At 36.9% G+C, this 15793-nt stretch overlaps 1 protein-coding gene across 1 annotated transcript in view; it reads left to right on the forward strand.

The window, feature by feature from the left end:
• The window catches only part of ATM (ATM serine/threonine kinase), a 117098-nt gene that overhangs the window by 89769 nt on the left and 11536 nt on the right, over positions 1 to 15793 (forward strand). The window contains exons 55-59 of the mRNA XM_010969273.3: positions 836 to 976; positions 1776 to 1892; positions 9824 to 9973; positions 12687 to 12852; positions 14100 to 14186. Coding sequence (XP_010967575.2) covers positions 836 to 976; positions 1776 to 1892; positions 9824 to 9973; positions 12687 to 12852; positions 14100 to 14186 — 661 coding nt within the window. The remainder of the gene's footprint in view (positions 1 to 835; positions 977 to 1775; positions 1893 to 9823; positions 9974 to 12686; positions 12853 to 14099; positions 14187 to 15793) is intronic.

Below are 15793 nucleotides of genomic sequence, written 5' to 3' on the forward strand. Positions count from 1 at the left end.
TTTCATCTTTCTTACGAAGAAGTCTATAGGCTGTCATTTTCATTGGCCAGAAGAAGGAAAGATTCCATAGTCTTGTGCCAAGGTTAATTTTTAATTTGGCAAAAAAGTCCCTAATTATTTTATATTGGTTTTTAAAATTCTGTATGCATTAGAATGTATTGACTGTGATGTATTATAATATTAAATTGACTGTAATATGCACAATATTTTTAGCTTTGTCCTAATGATCTTTTATTGCTAGAAGTACCATGTGAGCAGGGATATATGTAATAATAAAGGTTACAGTTTAGAAAATGATCACTTTAACTATGTAAAATCTCTCCTTTGAGTCTGCAGTTTATTGCTTAATATCTGCAGTTATTTGATTTGAAATGTAGCTGCATCTTGTGGATTAACCATATACCAGCAAAGTTATTTAGCTAAATATTTCCTTAAAATGCCAGATTTAGCAGTTACAACCTGGAAAACTCCTTTCCATACTTTTTTAAAATATACCTTATTATGTTTTTGTGAAGAGTTTACTATTTCCCAGATGACTTACAGGTCATTGGCAAGACCTGAACCTGGGTTTTTCAGCAACATCATCCTAACTTTGTATGCCCTGCTTTTATTAAGAGATATTTAGGGAGGTAAATGTGTTTTCCATGTCACTTTTTGAAGCTTTCCAATGTCAGATCTTTTTTCTTTCACTTGTAAAGTTATCCCTTCAGTTCTTAACCAACAGCACATTGTCATTCATTCCTCTGTTTAATGTTAAAATTGTCATTTATGTCTCATTTTTCTTTAAATGCAAATTGTGTATCTGACCTATTGTGATATTTATACATTTTATTAGGTGGACCCCACAGGAGAATATAGAAATCTGGTGACTATTCAGTCATTTAAAGCAGAATTTCGTTTAGCAGGAGGTTTAAATTTACCAAAAATAATAGATTGTTTGGGCTCTGATGGCAAAGAAAGGAGACAGCTTGTCAAGGTGAGACTTTCCTTTCGCTATGTGATTCCTAGTGAGTTAATGAAAAAAGTCAAAGAAACACTGTAGTGGGTATTTTCTTCCTGCTTTGGGTCTTTATTTTTGTTCTGAATGATTTACAGGAAAACTTATAAAGTAGAAATATATTATTTCTAGAAGCAGGATGCATTTCCTCATTTTGTTGTGTTTCTGAAAGATTAACCTTACAACCATTGGTTGAAGTAAAATAATGCTTTTAGCATTTACCATGTACAGACATGATGAGGTTAACAGTCAGCCTGCTTGTGATGGAAAAGTATTTTGATGATTGCTGCTTATTTGCTTGAATAGTTCAAATTGAAGGCTCTTGCTTCAGTATCCTGAGTCTTGTCACTGTGCTAAGTGCTATTGAATGTACCGTAAAGGGACTGCATTCCTCCCTTACTCTGCTCTCAAGCTCTGTGGGCCTTGCTGGGAAGTAGTAGAGAGACCCCAGAGCTGCTCTGCCCTGGTGTTCTGCAGTGTGTCCTCCGGTGGAGGAGCTCCAGTGAGTGTAATTACAAAAGCAGCTGGGGAGGCGGGGTGGGGAGGCGGGGTGGGGCGGCGACTTCTTTTTTCAGTATTGTTCTGCCCACCCAGTGGTATTGCTTATTCTAAGCAAAAGCACAGTTTTAGGTCTTAATTATTTAAGAGCCTGTTAAGAGGAACACATTCTCAGATTGATTTCTGAGTGCCTTTGGCCATCCTCAGATGACCATTTGTGTGATTTTATAGTAGAGAAAATGAACTGTGGTTAGTCATTCGTGGTTTGATTGTTCTGAAGGGCCGGGATGACCTGAGACAAGATGCTGTCATGCAGCAGGTTTTCCAGATGTGTAATACATTACTGCAGAGAAACACTGAAACCAGGAAGAGGAAACTGACTATCTGCACGTATAAGGTAACTAGTTGCTACTTCTGCTACTTCATCAGGAGCATATAAAAGATGCGATCATTCAGCCAGAGGTCAGCAAATGTTTCCTGTGAAGGACCAGATAGTAAACATTTTAGACATAAGGTCTTTGTTACCTGTTCTTCCTCTTTTTCTTTGCAACCCTTTAAACCTGGAAGACCATTTTTAGCTCACAGGCTGTACAGAAACAGTCTGGGACTGGTTTTGGTCCAAAGGCCACACAGTGCCAACCTCTGATTTAGATAATAGTTTCTTTTTAAAAAGTACTCATTAAAGAATATGAATACGAAAAAAAAAAGTAAATGATTAATGTTAATTGCAGTAATTTTTTGTTTCAAGAGATCTTGTTTCTTATAATTATCTAAAATATTTTTCCTTTATCTTTGACCATTTGGCCTATTTCTGGTATAAAAGTACTCCTAAGAAGAAAAGTTGCGTTAAAGAGAGAATACTGATTCCATGAAGAATATAGCACATAATATAGGGTTTAAAAGTTTTAATTTGTTAGTTTTTGATTAGGTAATATGTTTGCATGGTTCAAAAATCTAATAATAGAAAAAGGTATAAAAAGGGAAGCCTTCTCTCACCCTTTTCCTATCAACCTCATCCCCCACCCCTTATCCTTATAAGTAACATTTGTTTCCACTGTTAAACAAATAGAATATATGAATATATTTCCTTATTTCCCCCTTTTTCTTAAAGAAAAGGCAACATATATATATATAGAGAGAGAGATTTTAACTCAGTATGTTACAGAGATCTTTCTTTTTAACAGCTGCTTTGTGTGTTTGTACATAATTATCATAAAAAGTCCTTATTGTATAAAATGGGCATAGGGTTGTTTGTGGTCTTTCATTATTGTGAAAAATGCTGTGTTGCACTGAATAACATTGAACATGTAATATTTCATGTATGTGCAGGTGCATCTGTGGGGTAGACTTCCTAAAGTTGGATTGATGGGTAAGAGTAAATGTACCTTTAATTAGGTAGATACTGTCAGGTTCCCTTTAGTAGAGGGTTGTACCAGTTTGCATTTCCTCCAGCAGTTTGTCTGAGAAGACAGTTCCCAAGTCACATTATTCTATTAATTAATCATCTTTGGCCCTTAAGTGAGTGCTCATCCAGCATGTTTACATTTTTAAAAATAACAATAAGCCTTCATTTTGAATGGCCTGTGTTTCCTAGGTGTTTCTGGTTTCATTCCTGTATCTCTTTGCCCTTTATTCTTCTGTCACTGCTGTAACAAGACTTATTTATTTATTCACTGTCCCACTTTCTCTGAAGATATAAACAGATTAAGAGAATGTATGGATAATTCACTGTATAGCAGAGAAGCAATCTTTCAGAGGCTCTTAGGATAGTCCCATCCCTGTTTCTTACACCTGCAGAATGGCACATACCAGCAAGGGTTTATTTTCTCTAGCAAGTTATCCCTACTTAACCTCGAGGTATCCCAACCATCAACTAAGACTAGTTTAAAAGTATAATTGAAAAAGGTCCCTTTCACAGTAATATAGTGTATATAATGTGAATCAACTGGCTGGGATTAATGTTAACAAGAAACATGCAAGACTGCATGAGAAAAAATTACAAAAATATAACAAGAAAGAGTAAAGGAAACCTAGGCTCAGGAAGAGGTGCCATGTCGTAAATAGGAAGACACTGGAAAATGTCAGCTCATTTCAAATATAATGCCTAGACAGTGAAATTCCAATAAAAATTTTTATAACATAAAAACATGTTTGAAAAATATATTGGTGAGAATGACTAAATGTCTTTGATAAAAGTAGTAGGTGAATGTGGACTCTATCCAATAATGAAAGCAGATGGTAAAGCTTTAGTGATAAAGATGATATGGTTCATGACATAAAAATAGATTAATAAGACAGAATAAGTAGCCTTGAAACAGATGTTTATTATATACGTTTATAAGAAATCAGCGTATAGCTTTGACTTTTAAAAAGTTCCTGAAAATGCTATTATCTCTGGGTATGATGGGATTATGGGTAATACCTGCTTTTAGTATATTTTGAGTTGTCCACAATGAACATTTTTTAATTATAAAAATAACTATTAAACTAAAAACCCCAAATAGGGGAGCAGAGAAAAAGAAATTAATTCTCCCCTCCAAAATTCTGATTGAGTCAGGCTATTGTAATTGAAAACAGAACTTTATTTTGAATTTCTTAACTGCCTACAGAAACAGAAATATAGAACTTGTTGCTTAGGTGGGCTAGAGGGGCGGGAAAGCATTAAGAATAGCACACTTTTTCTTAGCCTTCACATTTGTGACAGATTTGTTACATGAAACTTTCTAGGGTATTAACTAATATACTTGATGCTTTCTATTAGCAATTGAAAACAAAAAAGAGCCCTCACTGAATGCCAAGAGCAAAAGTTAAAGGTCAGTGATATCTGTTCTGCAGAGGGACTTCTCTGATGTGGTTTAGATCAGTGATGCTCACATTCAACAGGCATCATAGTCACTGGGAGGGTCTGTTAACACACAGACTGCTGAGCCCCATTCTCAGAGTTTAATTCTAGGATGGAGCCTGAGAATATTTCTAGCCAGATACCAAGTGATGCTGATGCAGCTGTGGGTCAGCAACCACACTTCTGAGACCCCACCATCTAGTTAGTTTGCTGTCTATTGATCTGGCTTAATTGTAGGACAAAGTCTGTGGCAGATACTTTCATGATTGTTGAAATTTTTAAAGGACAAAAATTCTATACAGTGAATGAAAGGACATTTTTACGCTTTAAGTGCCAGGTTTTTAGATAGCAAAGATGGTGACTAAAGAGCTCAGTTACAACGGGTTGCAAAAAGTGTGGGCTGTAAGGTCACTTCCTGATTTTCTCAGAAAGCAGCTCAGGCTTCCATGCAGATAACACAGTTGAGCCTCCAGAGTTCATTGCTGTTAAGCAAGAAAGAGAGAAGGCCTTGCTTGACCTAAAATATTTTGAAGGCAGAAATGACTAAAGTCCATCTCTGCCTTATGACTTTTTACATCTAATTTTTACAAAGAACTATTTTACCAATTAAATAATGGAGTTATTTAATGTTACATATCTGAATACTTTTTTTAAATGACCTCTAAATATGAGGTTTGACTGTATTGTTTAGAATTGTAGTACTGGGCCAGTAGGTCTGTGTTATTTTGAGATTACTCCAAGGATGTGAAGGTTATATCATCATTACCTTGTTGAGCTGTTGTTCTTGTTTTCAGTTACGGTTCCTGGAGGTGCCACACTGTGTATAGGAAAGCAGTCTGCTTAGTCCAGGTCTTCAGTGGAGTCACTCCCAACCTGGCATTCAGGCCTCCTGTGATCATTATGTCGACAAGAAGGTTCATTGACTGCCTGGAACTAGCTCTTGGTACCCAAATCTCAACAGTCAGTATGCAGCCTCAAAAGGAAAGACTTGTATGTTGAGGCATAGTGGAAATCTCTTGTCAGAGAGAATCACATGGAGATAAAGGAAGACAAAGTTCTCATATGTGCTGGTACTAAGACGTAGCCTCTGACAACCAGAACTTGTATAACTGGACTGATTAATCTCTACCAAAACTACATTTTTCTTAAGGTATCCTGAACAACAAGCCAAAAGTCTTAGGTGTGAGAGGATTCATTTTTTAAAATTAAAGTCTCTCATAGACAATATTTAAATGCTGAGAGAAGCTCTGTACTTAATTCTTCATGGTGCCTTATGTCAGCAAGTCATGTTTCTTCTGTGTGATACATATTTCAGTCAGGGTTGGAGAGAAGCTGTAACGCCCTAAGGCATTCACTGTACATAATGAATTAACTTCGTTTCTATGTATCTAGGATGGTTCTAGCTGCATGCCTGGAGGTAACTGAGGAAATAGTCATGAATCTTTTTTTGTGCCACTCAGGCAAAATACTCAGATGAAATAGGCTATTCCAGGGAATCTTAGTGCCTGAGAAAACACTGCCATTTGCCTTTTGAAACTTGAATTCAGTTGTTTTTACATCAGCCAGCATCACAGTTGGACTCTGAGATAAGATAGAAAAAAGCCAACTTACTCCTTTCTAGGTTAGTCTCTTAACAAAAAGACAAGTGTTTGAATTTTTCCCCGTAACCAGATATTAATAGAGAGTAATTAGTGGGAAAGGGGCCTTTGATGGAATATATTAGGAGGCAAGAATGTTAATATGATTGAGCACCAGGGGTCACAGCTCAGAGTCAAAGATGGGGCTGGCTTTCCTGGGAGGGAGGCATTTAGAGCTACTTAGGCAGGAAGGAAAATTGGTTGGAAAAGCCGTGAGACCGTTCAAATAAATTTGTAACCATTTATTTACATGCCTAATGTTGCATTAGATACTCTAGTAGGTGCTGCGAATATAAAAGTAATAAAACATAGTTCTAGTCCTTAAGGTGCTCACAGTCTCCCAGGGGAAGCAGACACACAGTTACGATGCAGAGTAGTAAGTGCTTTGTCGGAGACGGTGCCCAGAGGTTACGGAGCATCACGGGAGCAAGCCTGGCCTGAGGAGGCCGAGCAAGTCATTGAAAGGTTTACCTTGTGGGTTGTGGCTCGGTAGTCCTGGCTCTTTTGCTCTCTGGACATCTTATCTGCTTTTTATAACGAAACTCCATTTTTTTCTTAAGCCTATTAAAAAAGTCTTTTGTCAAATCATATACAGTCTTTTGGAAGGGCTGGTTCATGATAAGATTAGTTAGTTTTGTAGATGTCTAAGAGATACCTCAAACTCAACAAGTTTAAAGTAGAACTCTTAATTAATTACCTCCACTCCCCCTAAAAAAGCACAAATGAAAGCCCACGTGCTCGTCCCCATCTCAGCACATGGCCCATCCTTCGTGCATTTGCTCAGACCAAAACCTGAAGGTCTTACTTTCTTTTTGCTTTTATTACTATGGAAAATTTCAAACAGATACAAAAGTAGATAGAATAATATAATGAACCCCCTATACCTTCATCCAGCTTCAACGACTATCCGCTCCAGACCATTTTGTTTCATTTCTGCTTCCACCCACTTCCTCCCCTCCAATATTATCTTGAAGCAAGATGTCATATCATTTCATCTGTAAACATTTCAGTGTGTAGTTCTATAAGATAATATCTCTTAAAAAAAAAATACCACATGACCACAATGCTGGGCCGCTAAAACAATTAGCAGTAACTCCTAAATATCACCAAATAGTGGGGTTCATTTTAGACTCCCCCACTTTCTCTTTCTCAAATCTCATATCTATTCCATTAGCAAGTCCTTATTGGTTTACTTTTAGTCAAGCCCCTTTTTGCCACCTCCGCCATTACCACCCTGCTCCACGCCACAGTCACTTTCCTTCTTGAGCACCCAGCTAACCCCTTACTTCTGCCCTTGGCTCCCCCAAAGCTAGTTCTACTCACAGCAGTTAGATCGATCCTTTAAAAAGTCTGACATAGAATATGTCTCTTTCCTGTTCAAAACCCCAGACGACTTCACATTATCCCTGAATGAAAGTGATTTGCCTCCGCTGTTGTCTTTCCACCCTTCTCTCTTACCGTCTCCATGCAGCGTCATTGCCACTTCACTTGCTCTTTTTGCTGTACCTTGTACACCAATCCTGCTTCACCTCGGGGCTTTTCCCTTCTCTCTGCCTGGAACACTCTTCCCTCAGGGCTTTACATGAATTGCTCCCTTACTTCTTTCAGGTTTCTCTCCACTGTTACCTCCTCAAAGAGGCCTTCTCGGCCCACATCTCTGTTACTCATTTTTTAAAATGTATATTTTGTTCTATTATAATTGCTGCCTGGCACCATTTAATGTTTACTAGCGTGTATGTTCCCACACCAGAACGAAGCTTTATGAGGGTGTGGTCTTCACCTGCCTTGTGGGCACTCTGTTCTCAGGGCCCTGGCACTATGTGTGTGAAACACATAATAAACTCTCAACAAACAGAGTTAATAAATAACAGAAGACCTCCTTTATGCTGAAACACAGAACATAAAACAGTTCGATATATTTGAGTACATTAAAATTTAAAATGTATAGAATTAAAGATACTATGGGGGGAAAGGAGTGGGAAGGGATAAATTGAGAGTTCAAGATTTGTGGATACTAACTAATACATATATATATATATATATATATAATAGGTAACAACAAGTTCATACTGTAGAGCACAGGGAACTAGATTCACTGTCTTGTAGTAACTTATGGTGAAAAAGAATATGAAAATGAATATATGTATGCTCATGTATGACTGAAGCTTTGTGCTGTACACCAGAAACTGACACAACATTGTAAACTGACTATACTTCAATAAAAAAAATGTATATACCAAAAAAAAAAAGATACTATAAAGACAGGTGGCTGTCTGAGAAAGTGAATTTAATAATGTTAATAACAACAACAAAAGATTGTAATAATATTAATAATAAGGGATTTATATACAGAATATATAAATAGCTCTTGCATATCAGCACTGAAAAGACAAGCCAGCAAGGAAAAGGGTAAAGAATATAAACAGGCAGTTCACAAGAAGAAAACATTTGAATGGCCAATAAGCCTCTCAAATTACACTCAGCTTTACTGGGAATCTGGAAAATACAAATGAAAACCAGAGTGAGATACTGTTGTATACCTCCTGGATTGACAAAATGTCGAAGTCCCACACTACCACATGTTTGGAAGGTTATGGAATAAACTCTGCTAAAGGGTATATTAATTGGTACAACAACTTTGGATACAGATTTGGCAATACCTGGTTAAGTCAGTTAAAGGTGCACATCCCGAATGACCCAGCTCTTCAGTTCCCGGGTACACATACACCCTAGAGAAACTGAAGTATATGCGCTAGTAGACTAATTCATTGCAGCAGTGTTTCAGGGAAATCTGGAAAAAAGGTAAATATTAATCAACATTAGGATTGGACCATTGTGGTGTATTTATACAATGTACAGTTATTAAAATGAATGACTTAGGATTAAATAGTCTAACACAGTTAAAGGTAAAACAGTGTTAAGTGAGAAAAAAGCAAATTACAGAAATGTACATAATAGAATACTCTTTATTTACAGCTTGTAACTACTTATGTATGGATAGCTTTGAAATGAAAGTATATCCCAAAATACATGAACGTGATAAGCAAATTAGCAGTCATCTTAACCATTTTTTGTTTTTGTTTTTGTTTTACCGGTACTGGGGATCGAACCCAGGACCCCGCGCGTGCTAAGCACACACTCTACCACTGAGTTATACCTTCCCCCAGCAGTCATCTTGATGGTCGGGAGGGGCATGGGGTCAGTGAGGGGTATACAGGGAGCTTCATCTCTTTCCTAGCAAATATGAAAAAAGTTTTAGATTTGATAAAGCTGTTCAGTAGGCAAAAGGGTATTTGTTTATATTATATTCTATACTTTGTGTGTATTTATAATGTGTCATAATTTTTAATCTTCCCAGTAAAATTGCTCGTTTTATGTTTAGGAATACATTTCTTCTTGATGAAGCTAACAAAACTATAAAACAAGAATAAATGCACTTTCAATTATTGAAGTATACTAAAATTGAGATGACATTTGATATTTTCCAAAGTGAAATTCTTTGAATTTATTTGCTATTAAAAGTACAAGGAAAGTAAAGCTAATTCCTCTGCTAAATGGAACAAACTAAGTATAGCTCAGTGACAGATGGATGAGTATAATTAAAAAGATTGACCTCTCAGGGAATCAAGGAAATTGAGGGAAGAACAGGTTCTCAGAAGTTTAAGCAGCAGACTTGAAAAATCTTATTCTTTGAGCTTAAGTTTATTTTCAGTTGCTTTTTCCCTACAAACAGAAAAATAGTAACACAACTTGAGAAAATGCTACACATTGACTCTGATAATTGAATAATCATCATATGCTCTTTTAATGCCTTTCCATAATCAAAAGGTATTTAATTTGTAACTTTAGGTGGTTCCCCTTTCTCAGCGAAGTGGTGTCCTTGAATGGTGCACAGGAACTGTCCCTATTGGTGAATTTCTTGTTAACAATGAGAATGGTGCTCATAAAAGATACAGGCCAAAGGATTTCAGTGCCCTTCAGTGCCAAAAGAAAATGATGGTGAGTGACACTCAAAAATATAACTTATTGCCAGATTTTTAATAGCTTATTAAGGCTGATAGTTGTCAAATATTACAGAATGCCAAGTTTTAATTTCATCAGGTAATTGTTAATGATGGTAAGTATAAGAAAGTTGCGATATATTTATACAATGGAATACTACTCAGCCATAAAATGATAATATAATGCCATTTGCAGCAATATGAATGGCCCTGGAGAATGTCATTCTAAGTGAAGTAAGACAGAAAAAGAAAGAAAAATACCATATGATATCACTCATATGTGGAATCTAAAAAATAAGACAAATGAATTTATATATAAAACAGAAACATACTCAGAGACATAGAATACAGACTTTTCATTGCTGGAGGGCAGCAAGGTGGGAAGGGATAAACTGGGAGTTTGAGATTTGCAGATACTGATAGGTTTCTATAAAATAGATAAACAAGTTTATACTGTATAGCACAGGGAAATATCTTCAATATCTTATAGGAGCTTATGGTGAAAAAGAATATGAAAATGAATATATGTATATTCATGTATGACTGAAGCATTGTGCTGTACACCAGAAACTGACACAACATTGTAAACTGACTATACCTCATTAAAAAAATAAATTAAAAAAAAGGAAAGAAAGTAAGCTCATCAGAAAGAAAGTGGGTGTTAGTGAAAAAGGAAGATCCCCCCCCTTTTTTTAAAACACCATTCTTATGGTATGGTTCCTATACAGTAAACTACACATATTTCAGATGTACAAATTGATGAACTTTGATAGACGTACACAACCATGAAATCACCACCACAATCAAGATAGCTAACATTTCCATCATTCTCCAAGAGGTGCAATTTTAAAATTCTCAATTTATCCCTCCCACCCCCTTTAACCCCTGGTAACTATAAGTTTGCTGTCTTTGTGAGTCTGTTTCTGTTTTGTAGATAAGATCATTTATGTCCTGAAAAAGGAAGATTTTTAAACTATATAAGGTGTCAACCCTTGTCTGATGAGATATTGGACATTACTCAGTGTATGCTAATTTGCTTCCAGTTTAATGCAAGCTAATTCTTAACAAAACAAACAAAGCACTAAAACCAAAAAAAACAGATTATGAAATAGAGGCCTTCTAAGACACTTGCCACATCACACAGCCATCTGGTCTAACACTCATCCACCCAACCAGTGGCACTTGTTGAACGCCTCTCTGCCAGGCACTACGCTGAGATGTCGCAGATATGAAGATTAATCAGCATCGTGCTGATCCCATTTTAAGACGAGAAGAAGTTCTGAGCATTTAGCTTGCCCCAGGTCAATGACCTTATAGATGATGGAGTGAAGATTTAAGCCTTGTCTGTCCAACTCTGAAACTGATTTACTTCTTTTCTTGTGCTTTCTGTTGCATGTTTGTAAAAATGTTTGGTAAGGTACCATAGGAACTGTGATGGGGGGCTCCACAGAGTGCAAGACAGGCACGAGGAGGAGCTGGTTAGCTCTGTGTGGGGCAGGGGGAGTGGAGAGAGAGTCAAGAACGACTTCATAGAGGAGATGGTGTTTGAGCTGAGTGTTAGAAGTGAATGGGTTTTCCAGGCAGAAGGAACATAGAAGCAGAAGGGAAGGACCCAAGAAGAGGCAGGTAGAGATAGTATTGGCTTAGTTTTTGAGGAGGCATAGAGGAGATTGGAGCAGTATCATTAGTCAGAAAATGAAGGGTTACTTCATGAAATGCTGAGAAATTTGCACTTTATCCTGTAGGCAATAGAGAGCCTTTGAGAGGGATACCAATATCAGATAGGCATTTTAGAACGATCACTCTGACAACACTTGTGTTTTTGAGGGTTATGTTTTTGAGACAGTTGACAAAAAACGTAAGATGAGGTCTGAACTAAGAGTAACAGTAGAACAGGCAGTTCATATAAGAAACATTAAAGAGGCAAAACTGATAGGATTTGGTTGCGGATTACAAGTGGGGTTGGTGAAAAAGAGAATCGGGGTGCCCAGTTTTCTGGTCGGGATGATGGAGCAGATGGAGAGGCTATTTACTGTGTTGATGAATAGAGGAAGTGGCTGAGGTTTGCCAAAGATGAGAAGGTGAATTAATTTGGATTTGGAAATGATCCAAGTGAAGATGTTGAGCAGTAAGTTGGAGAAGCACCTCAGGCTGAAGCTTAATAAAGATATCTAGGCCAAAGATGCAGACTTGGAAGTCCATAGGTGAGGAGTGAGCCCACTGACATAGATAAGCTTTGCTTCAGGAGATTAATATTTACTACGTAAGTGTTGGAGCACAGATCTGAGACATGTCAGCTGCCTTGCAATCCACCTGTGACTGATTCTGCCAATCTTCCCCTCTTTTCCTGTTTCCTGTCGCACCGCTAGTGCTGTGATACACCTAAGACTAGAGATACCTTTGGCATTTTTATGTTTACTTCCACATACATTACAGAATCATTCAAATTAGAATTGAATTAAGACAAATAACAGTCACTGTTGGTATGCCTCCTTCCCCTACAATTAACATGAAAACCCTAAAGGAATTATAACTTGTTATTAATTGCTTCTTGTGTTAGCGTCTTGTGAGTAGAGATAATAATATCTTGTTCATCTTTTTATTGCCTTTGTATCTATCGTATTATTTTCCTATTGGAACTCCTAGTAGACGTTAGTCAAGTTAGTTGAAAAAAATATTGAGAAAATAATTTTATAACTTGTCTGTTAAAGGAAGTGCAAAAGAAGTCTTTTGAAGACAAATACGAAACCTTCATGGATATTTGCCAAAATTTTCAACCAGTTTTCCGTTACTTCTGCATGGAAAAATTCTTGGATCCAGCTGTTTGGTTTGAGAAGCGGTTAGCTTATACGCGGAGTGTGGCTACTTCTTCTATTGGTAATCTTCTTACACATTGTGGTAGATGCAGCACTTCCTACATTCTGAGTTTCAGAAGGAGGGTGGTGGTGGTGGTGGTTGTTAACCAAACCATCTCCATCATTAGATCATTGGGGTTTTTTGTTAGTCCTGAGTCTTTGCTTCTAACTATAGCTCTTCTTACCCTTGGCAGGAGAGAATTCTGTTTGTCCTGGTAGGAAAATAAGACTGATTCTTTTTCTTCTTTGTTTAATAGAGAAAATGGCTTATTTTCTCTTCACTTAATGTATTATTTTCTGGGATTTTTCTTGGAAAATAATAAAACTCACAAGTCCATTGAAGTTATTTCTTTTCATTATTATTATTCTTTTGCATACAACCTCTATAAAACTGTGATATTAACCTCCAATGATTGATTCTATTTAATAGAATTTTGGTTTTGAAATAGAAATAATATATTTAAATATTCAGTGAACAACATATATTTTGACTTTTTTAATTTCTAAGGGATTGAAATAGGGCAGTTAACAAAATCTTAGAGTATGAGAACTAAAAGGAGTATCAGTGATCTTTTAATCTGTTGTTTTTTAGTTAAAGACCACTCTTTTCATCACTTAGGTACTATACACCAGAAAGGCAGGACATGTATGTTTTGAAAAACTTCTGGGTTTAATGAAACCCTCTTTTTTTCTACATTGAGAATGACTAATCTGATTGAACTAATTTAGTTTATAAACAAGAAAGTAGGCCCCCTTAATGACAGAGCGAGGCAGGAACCCCAGGCGTCCTGACTCCCTAGCCACTGTTTTTTTCTCTAACACCACTTGAGGTCTCTCATTAGGTTAAAAGCATTTTAATGCATATTATCATTTGTCTTAAAAATAGAAGTGTAGTTTTTCCTGGATATGTACTCAATTAAATGAATTAATGATTAATTTGTGTTAAATTTAATTCATTAAGCAGAAGACAGTTTCACTGAGGTATGTAGGATTTACCCATAGGTGTCTCAGTTTGAACATGTGCTTATCAGTAAAAGGAAAACTTTTTTAGCAAATCATCTAAGATTCATAAAACGCAGTAGAAATGAGAATAGCTGGCAAGATACAAGTTAAAATGGCTAGTGATGTACTTAATTTTCTTTAAATAGGCAAAAAAGCCTAAGCTACTTAAGAATTATGTAGAGTCAGTGGTATTAGTTGAAATTATGACCAAAGGTGCTTATAGGACTAGGTGATACCAGTGACTTTGGTTTGTGTGTTTTTTCGTAGTTGGTTACATACTTGGACTTGGGGATAGACACGTACAGAACATCTTGATAAACGAGCAGTCAGCCGAGCTCGTACATATAGATTTAGGTAAGTAACAGAGATGTGTGTCTTTATTCAATAAATATCTGGTCATCAAAAAATGCTGTTTGCCTACCCGGATATTGCAAGTATAGAAAGGGGGTGGGAGGGCTGTAAAGCAATAAATACTGTTTTAAAGAAGTGTAAGCACAGTTATGCTGGAGGGAGTCGCTGACTGTCTGGAGGATGATGAGTGAAACTTACTAGAAGAGGTGACGTGTAAGCCAGGTCTCAGAGAAAGAGAGGGAGGATAATCCAGACAGAAGCTCGAGGAAATACGAAAGGAGGGACGGCATTGTAGGAACGATGAGACGTCACATGTGGCTGGCGGGGAGCTGCATGTCACTGAGTAGCTTGAGCTGTAGATGGTCCTGGACGATGGAAAGCCAGGCTGAGAAGTTTCAGCTTTAATCTGTTAAACACTGGGAAGTAAAGGAAGATATGTTTAAGCAGAGCATGATCATACTTGATTATTGGAAAGATAATTTAGGGAGCAGTATTGAGGTAGGAAGACGAGTTAGGGAATGTTACAATAGTTCAGACAAGAGATGATGAAAGAGATGATTTGGACTGAAGTTGTATGGCCCAGGAGACTGGATTTGGGGGACATTTTTGTAGTAACTTGCACCAGTGATGTTGGATGTGGAAACAGTGGGAGAGGGGACTAGCTCTCTCCCACTAGAGAATAAGAAAATGATGAGTTTAATTTTAGACATTGTTTTGAGGTATTGGGATTTCCAGGGGGAACAGGTAGTTTAATAAACAGGAAAGCAAAGATGTTGATCATAGTAAGAGACGTAGAACTTTCAGCAAATAGATTTCAGTTGAAGTCATTGGACTAGAGGAGGTTCTGATCTCACATGTTGTTGATGAAGAGGACTAAGAATGGAATTGTAAGGAATGCCAGCGTTAAAAAGGCTAAGCCAGGATGAAAATGAGGAATAACTAACAAGTCATAGAAACTAGGAGGTAGGGATATCTTGGAAGCCAAGGGAGGGTAAATTTTCTTAAAAGAAGGATGCTGATAGGGATAGACTGGGATTTCAAAATTGTAGAATAGATAAACAAGATTATACTGTATAGCACAGGGAAATATATACAAGATCTTACGGTATCTCAGAGAAAAAATGTGACAATGAATATATATACATTCATGTATAACTGAAAAATTGTGCTCTACAATGGAATTTGACACAACACTGTAAAATGACTATAAATCAATAAAAAACGCTAAAAAAGAAAAGAAGAAGAAAATGCTGTGCTCAGTAGCATCTGATACAGAAAGGTCAAGTAGGATGAATGCTGAAAACAAGCCTTTGAATTTAACAGTTAAATCCAGTCTTAGTAAACTTTGGATAGAATGCAGGAAGTGAGACTGAAAAGGCAAGGATTAAATGGAAGTTAAGGATGTGTAGGATAAGAATGTGGAGTTGTTCTGCGAGTGAGTAAGAAGTAAGGGAAGAATGAGAGAGAAGTTTGCTACAGAGATGAGAGACTCACATCCAGTAGAAGCAGGGCAAGCCCCCCCTTTAATCAGAGTTCCTCCAGCTTCACATTCTGTGCCCAACAGTGAACTCCTCCATGGTCAACTTCTCTCATCTAAAATATATTGGAAT

Source organism: Camelus bactrianus, chromosome 33, assembly GCF_048773025.1.
Source record: "Camelus bactrianus isolate YW-2024 breed Bactrian camel chromosome 33, ASM4877302v1, whole genome shotgun sequence".
Classification (NCBI taxonomy): Eukaryota; Metazoa; Chordata; class Mammalia; order Artiodactyla; family Camelidae; genus Camelus; species Camelus bactrianus.